At 52.3% G+C, this 17,805-nt stretch overlaps 1 protein-coding gene across 2 annotated transcripts in view; it reads left to right on the top strand.

Annotated features, from left to right (window-relative positions):
* The window catches only part of Cdh13 (cadherin 13), a 1,261,125-nt gene that overhangs the window by 946,171 nt on the left and 297,149 nt on the right, over positions 1-17,805 (top strand). For both annotated transcript variants that reach the window (XM_048792348.1, XM_048792349.1), the window contains one exon: positions 7,273-7,417. In XM_048792348.1, the coding sequence (XP_048648305.1) occupies positions 7,273-7,417 (145 nt within the window). The remainder of the gene's footprint in view (positions 1-7,272; positions 7,418-17,805) is intronic.

Raw genomic sequence — 17,805 nt, 5'->3', positions numbered from 1 at the left:
AATATTCTGTTGTGTATATATATCACATTTTCTTTATCCATTCATCTGTTGTAGGGCATCAACGTTGGTTCTATAGCTTGGTTACTGTGAATCAATCTGCTATAAACGTTGAAGTAGATACGTCACTGTACTATGCTGATTTTAAGTCCTTTGGGTATAAGCCAAAGAGTGGGATAACTTGGTCAAATGGTGGTTCCATTCCAGGTTTTCCAAGAAGTCTCTATATTGCAGTTCCATCAACAATGTATATAAGTAAACCTTTTTCTCCACGTCCTTGCCCACATTTATTGTTACTTGTATTCTTGGTAATTGCCCTTCTAGGTCAAGGGTAAGATGGAATCTCAATGTAGTTTTGATTTGCATTTCTCTAATTTCTAGAGATGTTGACCATATTTTTCATATACTTTTTGACCATTCATATTTCTTCTTCTGTGAAGTACCTGTTCAGTTCCTTTGCCCATTTACTGATTGGTTTTTTGTTTGATCGTTTATTGGTGTCAAGTTTTTTGAGCTCTTTTTATATCCTGGCGATTAATATCTATCTGAGGTGCTGGTGGTAAAGATTTTCAAAGCTTTTTCTATGAAGAACATCACTTTAATTTTAATAGGAATTGCATTATTCAAAGCACTAATTATTAAACACTGCAAAAGGCTGCTCTGCCCTCTAGTTTCCTATGATCTGATGGGACCATGAGTATGCTCTCAACTAATATAGAACACATATGTTTCTACCAAAACTGAAATGAATAAACTGATAAGATGTTAAATATGTAAGACTCGGGTACAAAAGAGTGGGCAGGTAAGCGTCACCTTGATAATGAGTTAGGACTAGTTTTATCGTTTTCTTATCACAACAACTATTGTACCTATGGGTGGAAAATATAATTTTTAGAAATCTTACAACCCCTCTCAACCCTTAGGGATCACGTGTTGATCACACAAACGGTAGACATAGTTTACAAAAATCCTGTGAGCTCATTTCCAGGGAGTTTTTGCATAATTAAGCTGTGGGCATCTCTGAGGTTCTGGAGACCTGCTTCCGAACCACTTTGCAGGAGGGTTTTATCAGGTTAATGTCACAGCACCTCCCCGTCAACGGGTCTCATCTCCTCCTCATCTGGGGGCAAACGCTGGCGTCTTAGCTTTGCATGACTTCCAAGGTAGAATGTCATCAAACACGTGGTTACTTTGCACTCACAGTCATGCCTAATCAGGAATACCCCATGGTTAGGCGATGTGTATCTCCAGTTGCCCACAGTGAACTTGCCAAGGATCACAGTTCTAGTGTTACAAATGTGCTCTTTTACAAGATATTTGAAAGGAAAGGAATGAGTGCCACTTTTGTTTATAACTGGTAGATTGGCTCCAGTGGAAGTTCCTAAAGAGGTGTTCCAGAGATGGCATAAATGGCAGCATCTGTGCTGGAAAGTCTTTTAGTGCCTCAGGGGGCAACGTGGATGGAAAACACTGACTTGAGTGGCAGACATCTTCATCTCCAAAGGAGAAGCCGGTTCTCCCCAGGTTAGAGTGTGTCTGATACGTGCTCTACATTCTCCGGGATCTGAGGACTGCGGCAGAGGAGTGTGAATGATGTGGCCACATGCACTCCTCTGACGCCCGGATGTTCAACTATGTCATCTCAAAACAGCAGTTTAGAGTGTGTGTGTTTTGTTACTCCATTTAAATATTTTGCCCAAAGAAAAACTATCAGAGTCGAGAAAGGTCATTGACGTGCTTCCTAAATTGTTTTTCTTCAAAATGGTTCACGAGTCCATCTGCTATTTCTGTGCTTTGCTCCAACTCCATTGATCCAGGCTTCTCCTCTGCGACTTGGGTCATCCCATGTCATGAAAACTAATTTTGAAGAGCAAGATCCTCCCTTTTGGCCTTCACTCGAAAGAAATCCTTGTAGCACATTTTGTTGTTCATCGTGTCACCCCTTTGGGTACGATCACAGCATCCAATTCTGTTAGATTAACTTGTGCCTGTTGTGGTGGGAGATGAGAGGACGAGCCAGATGAAGGGCGAGATGTTTACCCTCCACGGTGGAGCGGAAGGACAGGGCGCGTGTGCGAGCTTCGTAATCTGGTTCATTATGTTCCTGTTTTTGAAAGGCGTCCTTGTTGATGCAGTGTGCACGCAGCCAATCTGTTGTTATGATGCATTAATTGGCTTGAAGAGTCATCCGCTTGCATGTCATGAATTGATGGTTCACGTCTCTGGTGGAGACATCCCCACGCATGCCCCCTCAGCGTGGACAGGAGGATGAGGGCACCCAGCACTGGGGTGGCTGTTCAGCAGGCCCTTCCCAGTTCAGGAGTGGAGCTGCCCCTCCTCTAACCCCACACACAAGACTCAACAGGCCAGGATGCTACCCCGCCCCCCCAGAAGTGGGGCACAACCTCGTGCACTATCAGCATTCCTATTCTAGGATGAATGCTTTGCTCTGAAGAGATGAAGGCTGATCTGCACCCCATGTCTCCCTGCTATTCCATCTATTCATGGTGGTCATCTGAGAGTTATGTTTTTAAGGACAGCTTTGATTTTCTTTCCACAAAGTCTGACCTCTCAGGAGGGCACACGGAGCCGGGCCACTCCCGTGATGTTTCTCAGCCCGGTTTGCGGCAGGCTGCTGCCCAACATGCGAGGCTCCCGGGGTGTTCTTGTGTGTTTCCATGCGCACGAATAAAAACACCCAAGCTCTCCAGACTCCTAAATTCATGCATAATTTTGCACTGGATGAGGCAAGTTTAAAAAAAATGGCCATCTATAAGAAGCACAGCTATTCACAACATAATTAGTAAAGAAAGCACAACTAAAATCATCAGGGGGGCCCACGAGAAGCCACCCAGCCCATGTGGCTGCAGCGAGGGAAACGTGGATTTTGGAGTCAGGGATAAGCCTGGCTCCTGCCTGATGGGCCCTGGGACCCTGGACCTCTTGCTGACTTTTTTTTTTTTGCATCAAGAATTTCTCCAGGTCGCATGGAGCCCACAGTATTGAATGCTCATAGATTAAATGCCAAATAAAAGTTAATTCCCTTCTTTTAAAAAGTCATCAGTTTGATGCACTTTGATGGTGTTCACCTCGGGAGGTTTGTTGGTCAATTAAGACCACTGAGTTGACTGGCCCAGGGCCCCTGGCATGGGGCCAACTCAGCCCCCTATGCCAAGATGGAGAGCAGGGATAGATGCCCACAGCTGAGGCCAGAACTTCTTACTGCATTCCCTTAAAGAGGTATCGCTTCTTCAGAAGAGAGCTTTGTGCCAGCAGCATCACATGAAGTGCCTGTGGTGTGCCACGCCAGGGACTAGGGGGTCACTGATGTGCAGGGACGTCCACCAAACCATGCCTTCCTGGGGCCAGACATAATCATCACCCCAGTGAGTATGGGCCCCATATCATGGAAAGGGCTGTAGGGTTCTGGGGCTGCAGGAGTACACACCAGGGGCTCCCTAGCCGCTGCAGGGGAGGGCGAGCTCTGTCATGTTGGGGCTGGGTCTGAAGGATGAGCAGGGCTCCAGTGGGAAGCCCGTGTGCAGCAGGAGGGCCTTGTGTGACAGTAGCTGTGCTGGGAGGGACGTCGGGAGCTGGGGATCTGCAGGGGCAAGTGTAGCCCGACAGTAAGGCTCGGTAGGGGCCTCTTGTGATATGGAATGGCTTGGGCACATGGCTGGAACCAGATTACAGAAGGATTTATCAAAAAAGGCATTTGCTGTTTATCCTAAGAGGGACAAGAAGCCATTGAAGGTGTGTGTTAGGGGTCACATTTCTAAATACAAATTTAAAAGGCAACCGTGTACGCCCTGTAAAGAACAGAGTGCTCAAACCAGAGTGGTCCTACAGGAAGACCTACTGGGTGCCTTTTGTGCCGGCCTTGGTGAGACCTGGCAGAGCCCATCCCAGAGTGGTGGAGGTGGGGGGAGGGTGTCTTTGGGAGGTGACTGGTGCAGCACAGGTGTCCTACCACAACTACTGGGTGGCCAGGGCAGGAAGGGCCTGCTGGCTGACGGCGAGGCCAGGTTGAGAGCAGGCCTGGGCTGAAGACAGGATGAGTTCTGCATGTCCACTGTGGTCCCTGGAGAAGCCACCCTCTGGGCCACATTTAGAGCCAAATGGTCAATGCACAAGTGCCTGGGTCTTGCTCTCTAGTTTCTCAGAATGCCTCACCACCAATAGTGACTTTGAAGAATATTTTGACTAAATTATTTTACAAGGAAAAACAGTCCTGCTAGTTCCAGTAAAGGTCAAGCCTGGCCTCTTGAGCATTGGAAGCAAGAGCTGGGTGGGAACCCAGCGGCATCAGGCGCTTCCCTGGCTCATTCCCTGCCTAGCACCGGACTCCTGAGGCCGCTGGGAAGGCTGCACTGATGACGGACAGGAGGGCTCCTGGGGACTGTGCCCTGTAAAACCCGGTCCCCAACACCAGGAAGATGGGGTGCCAGGCCCCTGAGCACAGCCCAGTGTGCCTCCCACGCCTCCCGGATCTCCATGCTCAGGATATGGAATGTGCCAGCATTCCCTGGCACCAGGCCCAGGTGCTGCCACTTTCCATGTGCACCACCTTCTCCAGAGTGCAGCAGGAAAGCCCTGCCACAGGACCATGCCAAGTGCTGATTCAGAAGACATCATGCCCCAGCCTCAGCACAGCACTGCAAGTCCTCAAAGATTTCTTGTTATTTTTGAAATGAGGAAATGTGGGGCTGGGGTTGTGGCTCAGCGGTAGAGCGCTCGCCTAGCACATGTGAGGTGCACGGTTCTATCCTCAGCACCACATAAAAATAAATAAAATAAAGATACTGGGTCCAACTACTATATATATATATATGGAAATGCCAGTTAGGAGTAGTTGGCTGTTTTTTGACATGATCCCAAATTCTTGGTTTCTGTTTATTTTTGTAAAAAAAAAAAAAAAAAAAAAACCAACCCTGACAGTCAAACTCTGGCTCATTTTGTGACATAAAATACTGGCAGGTTGTCTACTTACATAAAGGGTTTTCTGAAACTCAGCCTGACATTCTGTGCTCTTCCTACTCAGCCCTATCTCCTTATTGTCTATTTGTCTTCCCATTATGTTGGCAAGGGTCTGGGATCGGCCCCTCCCAGTTTCAATATACCCGTTCACTTGGCAATATGGATCCTGATTCTCTGTCTCTCCTGTGGTTTATGACACTGGCCAAATCTTAAAGAATGTGGAAGCTCAGGGCTCAGATACAAGATATTTGTTATCTTTAGACAAAGGATTTTTGGTCAAATTAAAGTCGAATCCTTGGCTATTTTGAGAGAACAAAAAGCCATAACTTTGTTATAGCATGAAATTACCCCCAAAGCTTTGTTGTGATTGATTTTTTGTTTTCATTATTCTCATAATAGCTCTCAAAAAAACATAAAAATGTAAAATTCCTTCTCTGTAAGATCTCCTTTGGGTTCAGATGTTAGAAGGCTCTGCCGATTTATTTATTTTTTTATAAGGTAACTTTACATTATTTTATCAGCTCCAGAAATCAAGATGGTGTGTGTGCTCGGGTGTGCATGTATGTGAGTGTGTGTGAATTTGCTGATGAGAGTAAAGATGAAGTCATGCTAAAGAAACAACGAAGAAAACAATTCCCTCCCCACTCACCTGGTTTCCCGCACACGGCCGCTTGGACTCGCCAACCCTGTCGTCCTTGTGCACCCCGTTGGCGCCAGGTACTTGTCGTTCTGTGCATTACTCAGTGCTCTAAAGGATCAATGCAGCTTAATTATTTTTTCCTGATGGCCACAGTCTAACACATTGCCACACCGACATGAATTCAGCTCGTCCCCTTCCACTGGACTTTTACCTGGTGACTAGTAGGCTTTTATTAGAAATAACACTGCAGCAAATATTTCCCTCCAAACAGTGCCACTCAGATAGGACCAGGAGTCATAGCAACATGGAACAAAGTGCCCCAGTCCTTCGTGGTTTTGTTGCATTTTGTCGCGCTACTTTCTGAAGGGCTACAATACCACCAGGTGGGGGATGGCTGTACTGATTTGTCTCCACGGTTCTTATCTTTCATTTCTGAATTTGGGATAATTTGACAATAGCATTGATCATAGCAGTGGCAACTATAGCCCCAGCTAGTGTTCTTGAGAAGTCTTCTGTCCCAGGCCTTACAAGAGGTGCTTAGACATATCGTTATGGTGGTTGACCCTGGACCTGGAGGTAGCCTCGCAAGGTCAAACTGGAATCCCCGGATTAACATTTGCTGACTTCTGAAACCTACCCAAAAGTGGCCGTGGGGTCGCTGTGAGGACTGAGTGAGTGATTAGGGCCACCTGCCCACAGCTGCTTGTTATGACTCTAATGATCTTTCTGTTGGCCCATTTGATGGATGAGGAAACTGACAGCTGAGGGTCTTGCTCCAGGTCACAGAGGGCGCCCTCTTGTGCTGGGATCCAAAATGAAGACCCTTTCCCCAGAGTTCTGACTGCAAATGCCTTTTTTTTTTTTTTTTTGTCACTGAAACACTGCTGCCTGCCACCTTTGCCGGGAACAGCACTCATCCAAGAAGGGTGGCTGTTCTTGCCAAGTGCAGCAAAGGCAGAACTGAGCACAGAAGATGGGAACACGAAGTCCCTGAGGTCCTCAGGGGATGCCATGGCGTAATTCCTTGCTTCTAACTCAGCACAGCTGGGTCTGGGCGCTGCCTTCCTTGGGATCCGAAGGCAGCTCTCTATGGAAGTGCCTCATGGGCCTGGAGAATCCCAGGACCTGGTGAAAGCCCGCTGGGCAGGAATCTCGAGGTCCCACTCAGGGCCCTGCAGATCCTGGCTTTCCTGCATGAGCCACGTCTTCTAAAACACTGCCTGGCGTGCATTTCTCCTGAACGTCAGCGTAAACACTCAAGCTCATCCCTTAATGGGCTCCGTTCATAAATGCTTAGTCAAATACTTTTATTAGCATAACATTCCTTTTAAGAATAATGATGTTGGAAAAACAAAAACAATGTAAGCACATTTTCTCAGCTAGGGCTGATTGTGAGTTGGTTTTTTTTAACACTCTTCGCATATTTGGTGAATTAATTGTAATTTCCCAGGGGAATCTAACATGAGCTGATCTCTGCCTTCTGTGCTGAGATGTTTGGTCTCTATTCCACTCCCAGTGCCTGTCCATTGAGACCAAAGTTTGAATATGGCCACGGGCTCATAATCTTGCAGACATAACCTACTTTCTCTGGGGAACCAGATTTCAGTCTTCATAACGAGTTAAGGCCTTATTTCTCCCCCTTTCTCTTTGCCCAACAGCTGTTCGTGGAGACTACTGATGTCAATGGCAAAACCCTGGAAGGGCCCGTGCCTCTGGAAATCATCGTGATCGATCAGAATGACAACAGGCCAACCTTCCGGGAAGGCCCCTACATCGGCCACGTCATGGAGGGGTCGCCCACAGGTACGTCGGGCTGCCTTGCGTCAGCGTGATAGCTTGGACAGTGGCCCTCTGTGGTCTTCAGGGACTCCAGACACTGTTGTCCTGCTGTCCTAACTCAGGGGCATGCACCAGCATTGACACAGCACTTCCCTGGGTGGAAGGCCGCACAAAATGATGAGGCTCTGAGCTATAAAGTGTCATCCCTTGTCCCTGCAGGGGTCCTCTGGGATGACCACCTCCAAGTCTCTGATGCTCAGCTGGTGTTGAGCACCGTGTGATATCCGGCCACCTGTGTCAGGGCAGGGTAGGGCTCAGCGCTGTGATACGGTGAGGCCAGAGAACTGTTATTTCTTTTCATTTGTCGCCTTTTAATGAGAACAATATGGTGAAGCAGGTAGGACTCCTTTCCCTCTCCTTAGAGATGTGCACAGAGGAAGCTTTGCTCAGAGGCCCAGAGGCAAGCGCGTGCCTGGTGTTATTGAGTCACTTGGGTACCAGGGAGCTCCCTGCGATCGCGTCCCCAGGTCCACCTTCCTGGGGAGGCTTTAGAAGTTAGAGCTCCCTTTCTTGGCCCAGAACATACTGATTAAAGCACCATGTGACCAACAGCAGAAGCCACTCCCGCGTCCGGTGCTAGAAGAAGGAAGAACAAAGGAGGAAAATCCCTATTAGGCCGGACTTTGATTTTAAGCTTTAAGATACGCTTGAGTGAAAGGCACTTTTAGTAAAAGGACCACTGTCTCCGGGTCTAAGATTATGCCCAAACCATAGGTGACAGAGTCAGGGCAGTGGGGGCCCGAGGACTGCTTGGCCGGTTTTTTCCCTCGCTGCTGAACTGATGGGATGTATCAGTGACATGTAGATGTGGAGGCTCAGGAAGCGTTGCCATGGCAACCTTCCCAGACTGCCAGGTGAATAATTGTATGCAAGGTGCCTGAAACCTCCCTTCAGCTTCTGGGAGCTGGGTCTCTGGCACCTCATGAGAACCCCCAAGGGCAGGAGCGACCCTCTCCCTTCCCAGTGTGCTCTTGTGTGCAGAGGGTGTTTGGGGGGGGGATAGAGCAGAGGAGCAACAACAGCCCCCCAGAGGCAAAGCTGCCGGGAGGGCGGATCAGATGCCGTCAGGGCAGACAGGCTGCGTGCTGCTCTTGACGGAGAGAGGGCTTCAGTGACAGAGCCCGTGGAATTTGGGTTTGATGTTTACAGAAATCTACTTAACAAGCTGGTGTGCAGAACAAGCTGGGAGAAGCAATGCGGACAGCTATTAAAGAGGCCAGGGTGGGAGTGGAGCCGGAGGATTCCGGGTTTCTGTCTGAGGTCCCCTGGGCCTTGTAGCTGGGGCTCTGGAATGCGCCTGTGCAGGAAAGGTGTTCTCACCGAGAGTGGCAGAGGCTACATCCTGGGCGCTGTGAGCACGCACGGCTTTGTGCGTTCTGCGTGGGTGATTAGATGACGGCCAACTTCCTCCCACCTGGTCCTTCTTAAGGTTTAGGAAAGAGCATCAGATTGTTTCATATACATGTCATATTTTTGAAGAAAAATAGAATCTTTAAAGCACACTGGATTTCTTAAAGCACAGAGCTATCCATTAGGGGTAGTGACATCTTCAGGAACATGGAAACGCTGGAGCTTTGATTTGTGATTGGTGTTATCCCATAAAGCCACGCGCCGGGCTTGGGCATCTGTGTAAAGTAGCTGCCACTGACGATGCGTAGCTTGGCCTGGTTTTCTCTCTTCAGGATCCCTGGGTTTATCTCTAGAGGAGGAATCGGAATGGAGTGGGTCACATTCAGGTCATGAATGTGGAAATTTTATAGAAAGCTTTTGGAGGAAAACCACTCAGATTACTTTGCACCCTGTAGGAGAGCTTCAGGAGATATGGCCGTGGACTCCATGACACAGAGCAAACCTGGGAAAGCCGGGAGCAGGCCCTTTCCTGCCCCTCCCCAGCCCAGACCAGTTTCAACCTATGCCAACCATGGCGGGCCATCAGAAGGGCCGCCTCTCCCAATTCCACAGCACCCTGCTCATCTGTGGCTTTTAGAATCCTGCGTGTCGGGAGTGTTGAGCAGACACGTTACAGAAAGGATGCTGAACGTGGAGAGCCCCGAGACTTCTCCAAACCACAAGTAAGAGCTCGGGGAGGATCTCGATATTCTGTCTGGTCTTCCCTGGTCACATGCTCTTGCACCTGTCCCACACACTTCATGATGAAAATGGCCCCGGGACTGTCACTGCTCAGAATTAGACCCTTGCTGGGTGCCAGGGGCTTTTGATCCACTGTGCCACTTCCCCCACCAGCCGGGCCTGAGAGATGGAGACCCCCATCTCCATCTTACAGATAAGAACACTGAACCTCACAGAGGTTTGGAAACGCGCCCACACTGGGCAGCTGATGGAGGAGAGGGAATCGGTGTGCAGGTCTCTGGCTCGGGGCACGAGCTCTTTAAACCACGCTCTGTGTTGGAGCTGGCCGCCGCCTCTCCAAGAGCCAGGATGAGGGAGAGAGAATGGGGGAGATGGTGCTCATTTGGCTGACAGGCAGCTGCCAATCTGCCTCCATTCTGTGGTGAAGTGCTGGCCACGTGTGCGCGGCTGTCCTGCTCAGAGCCTGCTCCAGGTCTGAGCATAATGGACCACGTCTGTTCCTGTTTGAACCTGAGACACCCAAGGGCCGCCTGGCCCCTGGGTCCTTCTCAGCTCCCTGGCTGGCATCATGGGCTCTTTGCAGGCCTGGCTTGTAGGGGAGGGTACCATGCAGCTCTGCTGGATCAGCTGGTTCGCATCCTGACAGGAAATGACCAGCACTTCTGCCAGATCGCCAGGCTCACCACGCAGTAGAAGGCCAGCTGCTGCCCCTCTCCAAAGCACATAGGATAGACCCGAGGCCCTCGTCATGGCCCACGAACTCTCCTGAGCCCACAGACCCATGACTACCTGCACGGGGTGTGGCCACACAGCCTCACAAAGCCTCATGCTCAGGAGGACCCTGCTTTCCTGATGCCCTGTTGTCACCATCTTGAAACCTTTAACGTTTGTGGCACGTGGGGCTCCATGTCTTTGTTCTCCACCAGGCCCAGCACTGGGTTGGCCACTCTGCTCAGCTTCTAAGCGAGACGAGACCTCGGGCCAGTTTCTGGACCTCTGGAAGCCTCAGCTGCCCTGTCTGTACGAGGGGGTGGACGCACTAGTGTCCGCCTTGGAGACTGAGGGAGGAACAAGCGAGACAGTGCCTCACCCAGAGCTTAGAGCATAATAAATGTGCAGGAAACGCTGGTGTATTGTTAATCCTGCGATTCTTCTTTTTATTCTGACAGTGTACCCTTCAGCACAGGTAAAGCTAAGGGACACACAGTTAGTGTGAAGGCGAATTCATCTCCCACAAACAGGCATCATTTCCATGTCCCCATGTACCTGAATGCCATCAGCGCCGATCCATCACGGAGGAAGGTCACCCGTATTTATCTGTACGTGCAGACAGGAGACCATTCCCAGCAGCTCCGTGCGAAACTCCAGGGTGTTATTTGGGGGAATCACTCCTGCATGAAGGCAGATCAACAGAAAATAATGGTCTTTGAACTTAGCGGATCACGAGCTGCTCCTTTCATAGCGTCACAAGGCATTGATTTATGGGGCCTGAGCCAGACTCTGGGGGCTCCACAGCCAGAACTCTGTGGGAGACTGGTGTTTTCTGAATGTCCAAGGCATTGCAGGACATGACGAGCAGTGGCAGGAGGAGGACAGGGCCTTGGGAACTCTGGAGGCACAGTGCCAAGGCCCCTGGAGCCTATCAGCACCGACTTACAGGTGTTCCTGCCACGGGTGGCCTTCTGGGCACCTCTGTGAGGGGCTACCCATGAGGAGCAAAAGGCAGGTAGGGCTTCCTCCAGAAGAGACCCCGTGAGGGCGTGCGGCTCACCAGGGAGGTGCAGGGGCACCAGGGGACAACAGGCCAGCCGGTTGAAGGTGCGACATTAAGGTGGCTAGCAGAGTAGACTTTCCAGCTTGAGCCTTGGGGGAGCTCTGGGGATGTGGCATCAAGCACACACTGCAGAGTTATTCCAGCCAAGGATCAGCGCTGGGATGCCCGTCCCCCAGCCTGAGGAGGAGACACCGGGTAGGAACGGTTCCCAGCAGCACTTCAACCTCGGCCATGCACAGGGCAAACTGGGAGCTGGGGCTCCCAGGGGCCCTTGCAGCAAGATACTGCATGGGGCCATGGGCTTGGCCTGGGCTCTGCCTTCTGCCCTGCCCCAGCCTCTTTGGAAGGCCACCGGGGCAACTGGGAGATCCCTGCCCCAGGCAGGGGGAGCAGGTCTGAGGGCTGTCGGGGAGACAGGCAATGCGAGGACGATCTTGGTCTCCAACCCCGTGACTGAGAAAGGCCACAGTGGTGTTTATCCTGCCTGCCCTCGGGGACACTCTGAGCACCCCTCTGTGCCACTCTCTGGGCCGAGGACACTCAGCCCCTCCTGTATTCATGCCATATAGGGAGATGGGCGCGACAGCTAGGTCACAGCCAGGCTGGCTGCTTATCCCAGGAGGGACAGAACCTGGGCTTACAGGGAAGGGCCCTCTCTGGAGAGGTGATGTGAGGGCAGGACGGGCATTTACCCTTTATTGTTCCCAGGATTACCTGGGTCTCTCCTCCTCGGAACACAAATCACCTTAATCCTTAAACAAGTCCCACCAGGCAGGCGGGAGGGAAATGGCCCATCAAGTGGCCCCTCAGGGAGGCTGCCTGGGGGCTCAAACTGCCTGGCAGCTGCTATTTCCCAGGGTGGCTTGCACTAAGTAAGGATGACTGTGACATCTGACAGCTGACATTTGGCGCCTGTCTCAGGGCAGCAGCGTCCTCGGTTTGCTGGGTTGGCCTGGCACTAAGGTCCTTTCACGGTTGCCTCTTCCCATGGGACGCAGCTCTCAGGCCACCTACGGTCAAGCCTGTCTTCACTGATATTTTCAGAAACTTAAAACGTCTTTCCTTCTGGCTGTCCCAGAAGATCCCAGGGCTTCTGGAACGTTGGGTGTGCAGCCATGTTGTTTGAGTTCTAAGAATTAAAACTTTTTTTAAATGCAACTTTTTTTTAGCTTTTCAAAGTGAAAAAAAAAAAAGTGCAATCATACCACATTTCACCAGAGATGGTGGCCCTTGGGAGACCCTGCAGATGCCCCGGCATCTCTGCCCAGGAAGAGGCAGGTCCGCAGCTTTACTGCACCTGCCTTTCTGCAAATCACTCTCCACCACGGGTCCCAGGGAAGCTTTTGTTAATCAACGAACATTGAGCTGCATCGCCATTGCTAACAGCTAGTGTCCAGCTCCACCATCTGCCAGTCATCCAGTCCCCTGAGGACCAAAGATGCTCTCGCTTTCAATCAATTCTGCAGGGAGCAGAATCCCTTCTCTGACTGGTGACAATTTACTTAGTATGAATTCATGTAAGTGGGACTGAGGACGGAGGATGTGCCTTTGCAGTTTGATTTGGATTTGAGTGATGCTTGTGATTCTCTTCTCTTTCCCATAGTCCCCTTTGACCCTAAGTTGACTGTACATCCCTGGGGCTGGGGATGGGTTGGGGACACCACTTTGCTTCCTGAATGGCCCTCCTCTCCACCCTGAGGTTTCATTCCCAGGCCAGGCTGTGTGCCTGTCTCCCCACTGCCAGTGTCACTAGGTAGACTTGAATTTCAGGGGCTCTGGGGGACACGGCCCGCGGGATCCCATCATTTGCTTCCCTATCAAAGAAGACATGGGGCAGCTCCGTGCATTAGTCTTAGGAGGTGCTCAGATGTGGGCAGGAAGCCCTCCTTCCTCCACTCTTCACTTGGGAGAGGATTTGTGGCCTCAAACATTTGAAAATAAGATGTAAATTTAATTAACTCCATTAAAACAACAGTTCAAAGTGGAGATGGGGTAAAGCAGCTTCTGTAGCTTCAGAAAGCGACTGATCTTTCCACAACCTTTTCAAAGAATAACTCTGACGGGAATGTCTAGTCCAAATGGAAATCGGGTGGCAGTGAGCATACAGAGTAGAGCGCCCCGAGCTGTGGCAGGAGAGCACCCGGGCTGTCCCGGGAAGCGGCCCCATGCCCGAGGGTCCCCTCTCTGCAACACGGGGAGCTCCTGCTGCGGCTGAGGGTGAACAGCAGGTCCACGAGGCATCGAGCGCTGCAGGTTCAGGGAAAGCTCTATCTCAATAAGCTCCTTATCACCATTTCGTTTGAGGAATTCCTTCACGTGGTCACTGGGCGGCTGCTACCAGCTAGGTCACATTCTAGGTGCTGGGATGGGGGTGACAAGGCCCTCCAGGACTCTGTTCCCAGCACAGCTATGGTGTGTGGCAAGGAGGGGAGAATCTGCTAAATGAACAAAGGTAATTTAGATCCTTTGGGTAAGATAGAGCCAGGTGAGGTGACAGAATGAAGGCGAGGTCAGGGAGGGGCCCCGCTGAGCCCAGTGACGAGGGAGCCCAGGAGGCAGGGCCTGGAGGAAGGAGCTGCAGGTAGGGTACCGGAATGTGCCAAGGTCTGGGGGCAGGAGTGGCAGAGGAGGGGGCAGGCATGAGGCCCCGTGGCTGGGAAACGTAGGAGCAAGCCCAGGAGAGTTCCCGGGGGCAGGCAGGGCAGGGTGTCTGCGCAAGAGTCAACAGATGAGGCCCTGGACCAGGTCTGGCCCCTGCCTGTTTCTAAAATCAGGTGGTATTGGACCGGCCCTGCCCACCCTCCACACACTGACTGTGTCTGTTTCCCTGTGATGCTGCCAGGACTGGGTGCCTGGGACCGAGACTGTACCTTCCACGGAGCCCAAACTATGCACTCTCTGATGCTTTGCACAAAAGTCCACAGACTGGTTTCCAGGCCTGTAGGTTGGGGTCATGTTGTCCCCTAGCAGGAGGCCTGGGGGAGGTTTAAGCAGGAGAGTGGTCACATCTGATCCCACTGGTACAAGAAAACGTGTGCCACTCAGTGGAGAAGGAAAGGAGGGTGACAGGGGCATTTCAGCCTTCAAAGCCAAAGATGACCATGACCTGGACCAGGCTGGCATCACGAATGGCGAGAAGACACATGGTTTTGGTGGCAAGCCCACCCTGAGTGGGGCTGCTGGACGTTGGCTGGTTCGCTGTCTAGGTCGCTGTCCGGGGCCTTCTTCAGATAAGCTCGTGCGGTCAGTGCCCTAATAGGCTTCTCACTCCCGCGTGGACTGAGGGGAGAGGAAAGCAGTGTCCTCAGCCACCAGCTCTCGGGCAGGGACCCCGTGGTTTGCTGTCACCCCTCGATTTCAGTCTTCCGCAGTCCCAGGCCCATGATAAATACATTCCGTGAACAAATAGTCGCGAGCATCAGAAATTCTGAATCTCTGTAAACTCCCCTTTTTATTCCTTTTATAAATGTTTGTTTTCATTGGCAGTTTGTTCATTTCTTCAACAAATATCTCCAGAGGGCCCGCTATGCACCAGACAGGCTGCGCTTGGGGAGGGGCCGGCTACACACAGCTCACAGGCCAGCAGGAGGCCAGCTGATGAGCGTGTCCTTTACTTGGTGGTCACTGGGGCACAGGAGGAAGTCAACCAGCTCTCAGGAGCCCCGATAGGAGTGGTGAGGTACCTGCCAGGGAGTAGAACTGATGGTCTTCAGGAGATTCTGCAACTGTTGAACAGATGCTCAGGGAGGTTAGGTTACTTCCCCAAGGTCACACAGCTGGTGGGTGATGCTCAGGTTTAAACTCAGTCCCAGGTGACTCCTCCTCCCGTGCGCTTCCATTTCCTCCCGTCTACAGCCTCCACTGCCCTTCCTGCAACCCCATGGTGGTGTTAGGGTAACAGCCTGGAGGGCATCTGCTTACCTACAGTGTGTGTGTGTGCAGGTGTGTGTGTGTGTGTGTACAGGTGTTGCTTTGTCACCTTTTTCACTGCTGTGACCACTAGGCCCCGGCAAGGACAACATGGAGGAGGGAAAGTTTAGTTTGGCTCAAGGTTTCAGAGGTCTCTGTCCACAGCCAGCTCCACGGCTCTGGGCACAGTGAGAAGGAAAGGAGGAAAGCAGCTCAGGTGGCCACCAGGAGGCAGAGTTACCTGCTGGGGACAAAATACATACGCCAGTGACCCAGGTCTTCAGCTACCCTGCCCGCCTGCAGCCCCACCCACCGTCCACAGCGGTGGATCATTCTCCTGGCAGGCCACCCTGCACCATCTGGTCACTCCACCTCTGAAGATCCTGCATGGTCTCACACCTCACATCTAAACCATGACACATGACGTGTGTGTGTGTGTGTGTGTGTGTGTGTGTGTGTGTAGGGGAGGGGGGGAGGGGGGAAGGAGACAGAGCTGCACCCACCTCCTGGGGTTGTATTTTAAGGGCCGGCCATGCCAGGTCACTGCAAGCCCACCCTTAGTGGTGGTGGCCTTCTCAGATGCCACCCAACTGTCCCCTAGAGGTCCCTTTGGAAACACTCAGGAGAATCCAGAGGTCCCTGAGGCTACAGGGCCTTCATCCAGGACGGTCTGCGAGCATCAGGTAGAAAAGAGTGGTGTCCCGGAGAACTGGGGAAGGGGGTTCTTGGGGAGCCCAGGGTCAGATCTGACCCCGCCCTCCCGAGGTCAGAACCCAGAGCCACCAGGCATTCTTCCGTCCCCAGGACACTCAAGTCCCTTCACCTGGTGAGTGTTCCTTTGAGCAGCCCTGAGTGACCCGTGCGGAAGCCCGCCCTCTTCACAACCGAGGTTCTGAAGGCTGGGTCTGTGGGAAGGGGACATGTGACATCTTCCAAGTGTGTGTTTTATAAAATATGGGCCCAGAACCCAGCTCCCGGTGTCAAAGGAAGATGTTAATAGACGCGCTGCGCCCTTGCTCTAAGGATGCCTGCGGTTGATCCGGATCTCACAGAACCAAAGCTCCTCCTTATTCAGGAGACTCTCCAGACTTCCCAAGGGTTTTCCCTCTTTCCCCTCGTTCCTGTTTTCCACTCTCCTTTCATGCGGGCTGTCTGTCTGCCATGTCCCTGGTTGGTGACAGGCCCTCTGGGGGGGGTGGGCAGGCTCATGGTCTGCAGACAGGCTCTGTGTCCCAGGAAAGGTCTCTTCTTCCAGGATGAGGGTGGCCTTGCTGTCCCCAGGCCACGGGGGCTGCTTGGCCGCCTCTTGTGCCTCCCTCCTCTGCGTCCCTCCTCTGTGTCCCTCCTCTGCGTCCCTCCCTGTGCTCCTGGGCTCACACTAAGTCACAGGCGGGGCAGGCAGGGCCGACTTGAGTAGTGACATGTGTTTACACGTATGCGGTTAAGTCACCCAAACTCGGTGTGCGCAAGGGACACTTGGTTCAAGACCATCTGCGTGGATTTCCGCAGGCGGGGAAAGCGTGCTGCCAGGTCTCGCTGGAGGTGACCCGAGAGGCTGCCCCTGACCCTGGCCCTGCCGGCAGAGACAGGCTCCAGGATTCCCAGACCCGGAGCCAGGGTCCACCTTTGGGTGGTCTTACCCCAGGAGACACTCTCTGAGGCTGCCATGGGGACAGGCAGGGTGCAACTGGCATCTGGCGGTGGAGACAGGAGCGCTGCTGACCTCTGAGGAAGCCCAGGGCAACCCCACAGGGAATTCTTTGGCTCAAAATGTCAGGGGTGCCAAGGGGGAGGGGCCCTGCCCCAGTGGAGAGACTGAGGGGCGAGGGATGAAGCCCGTTGTTGCTGCGCTTGGTGGCAGCCACGGTCCCTCTGCTTGGGCGTGGGTGACTACACGGGGCTCCTATTAAGCCTGGGCACTCTGAGTGGGGGCCGACCCCAGGTCCTTTGCTAGGGGCTTCCTGTGCTCTCCCAGGGGGCAGATACTGGGTTGTGCCTCAGATAAGAAAGTGGAAGACGTGAGTTCACCAGGGGCCCAGGGCAGCCCCCGCCCCCTCCATGTCTGCTCCACTGTCCTTTAGTAACAGCCCCCAAGTGTTGCAGCAGCAAAGTGTCATGTTGCTCAGGGTCCCTTACAGCTTGGGTGGCCGTACCAGCCAATGAGCTGTCAGCGGGGCAGTGTTAGACCTCTGGGGGGCCCTGGAGGGAGCAGACTAAGCCAGGGGAGTGCCCTGGTGTTCTCTGCCTACCACACTTTTTTTTTTTTGGGCGGGGGGAGTGCTGCCTGGAATGGGGAAATGATGGCTGGAACTCAAGCAGCCTCCTCGCTGTGCGAAGTAGCAAAATAGTAGAAACCACGGGGAGCATAGGCTGAAAGGTGGAAGAGACAGGGCTCAGTTGCCTGTGGATTGCTGGGCCAGCCTGAACCGCCTGCTCTGGAATTACTTTACACAAGATAATGAGACATTTAGCTCTTGTTTAACTCACTCTTACAGAGGCTTCTCTGTCTTTGTAGCCAAATCTAGTCACTCCGACATATCCAGTGCCACTCAACCCTTAAGAATCACCACCCAGCCCC

The sequence above is a fragment of the Marmota marmota genome, unplaced genomic scaffold, assembly GCF_001458135.2.
Source record: "Marmota marmota marmota unplaced genomic scaffold, marMar, whole genome shotgun sequence".
NCBI classification, from domain to species: Eukaryota; Metazoa; Chordata; class Mammalia; order Rodentia; family Sciuridae; genus Marmota; species Marmota marmota.
Note: the sequence above shows the minus strand (reverse complement) of the source record. Positions and strands in the feature narration are given on the sequence as shown.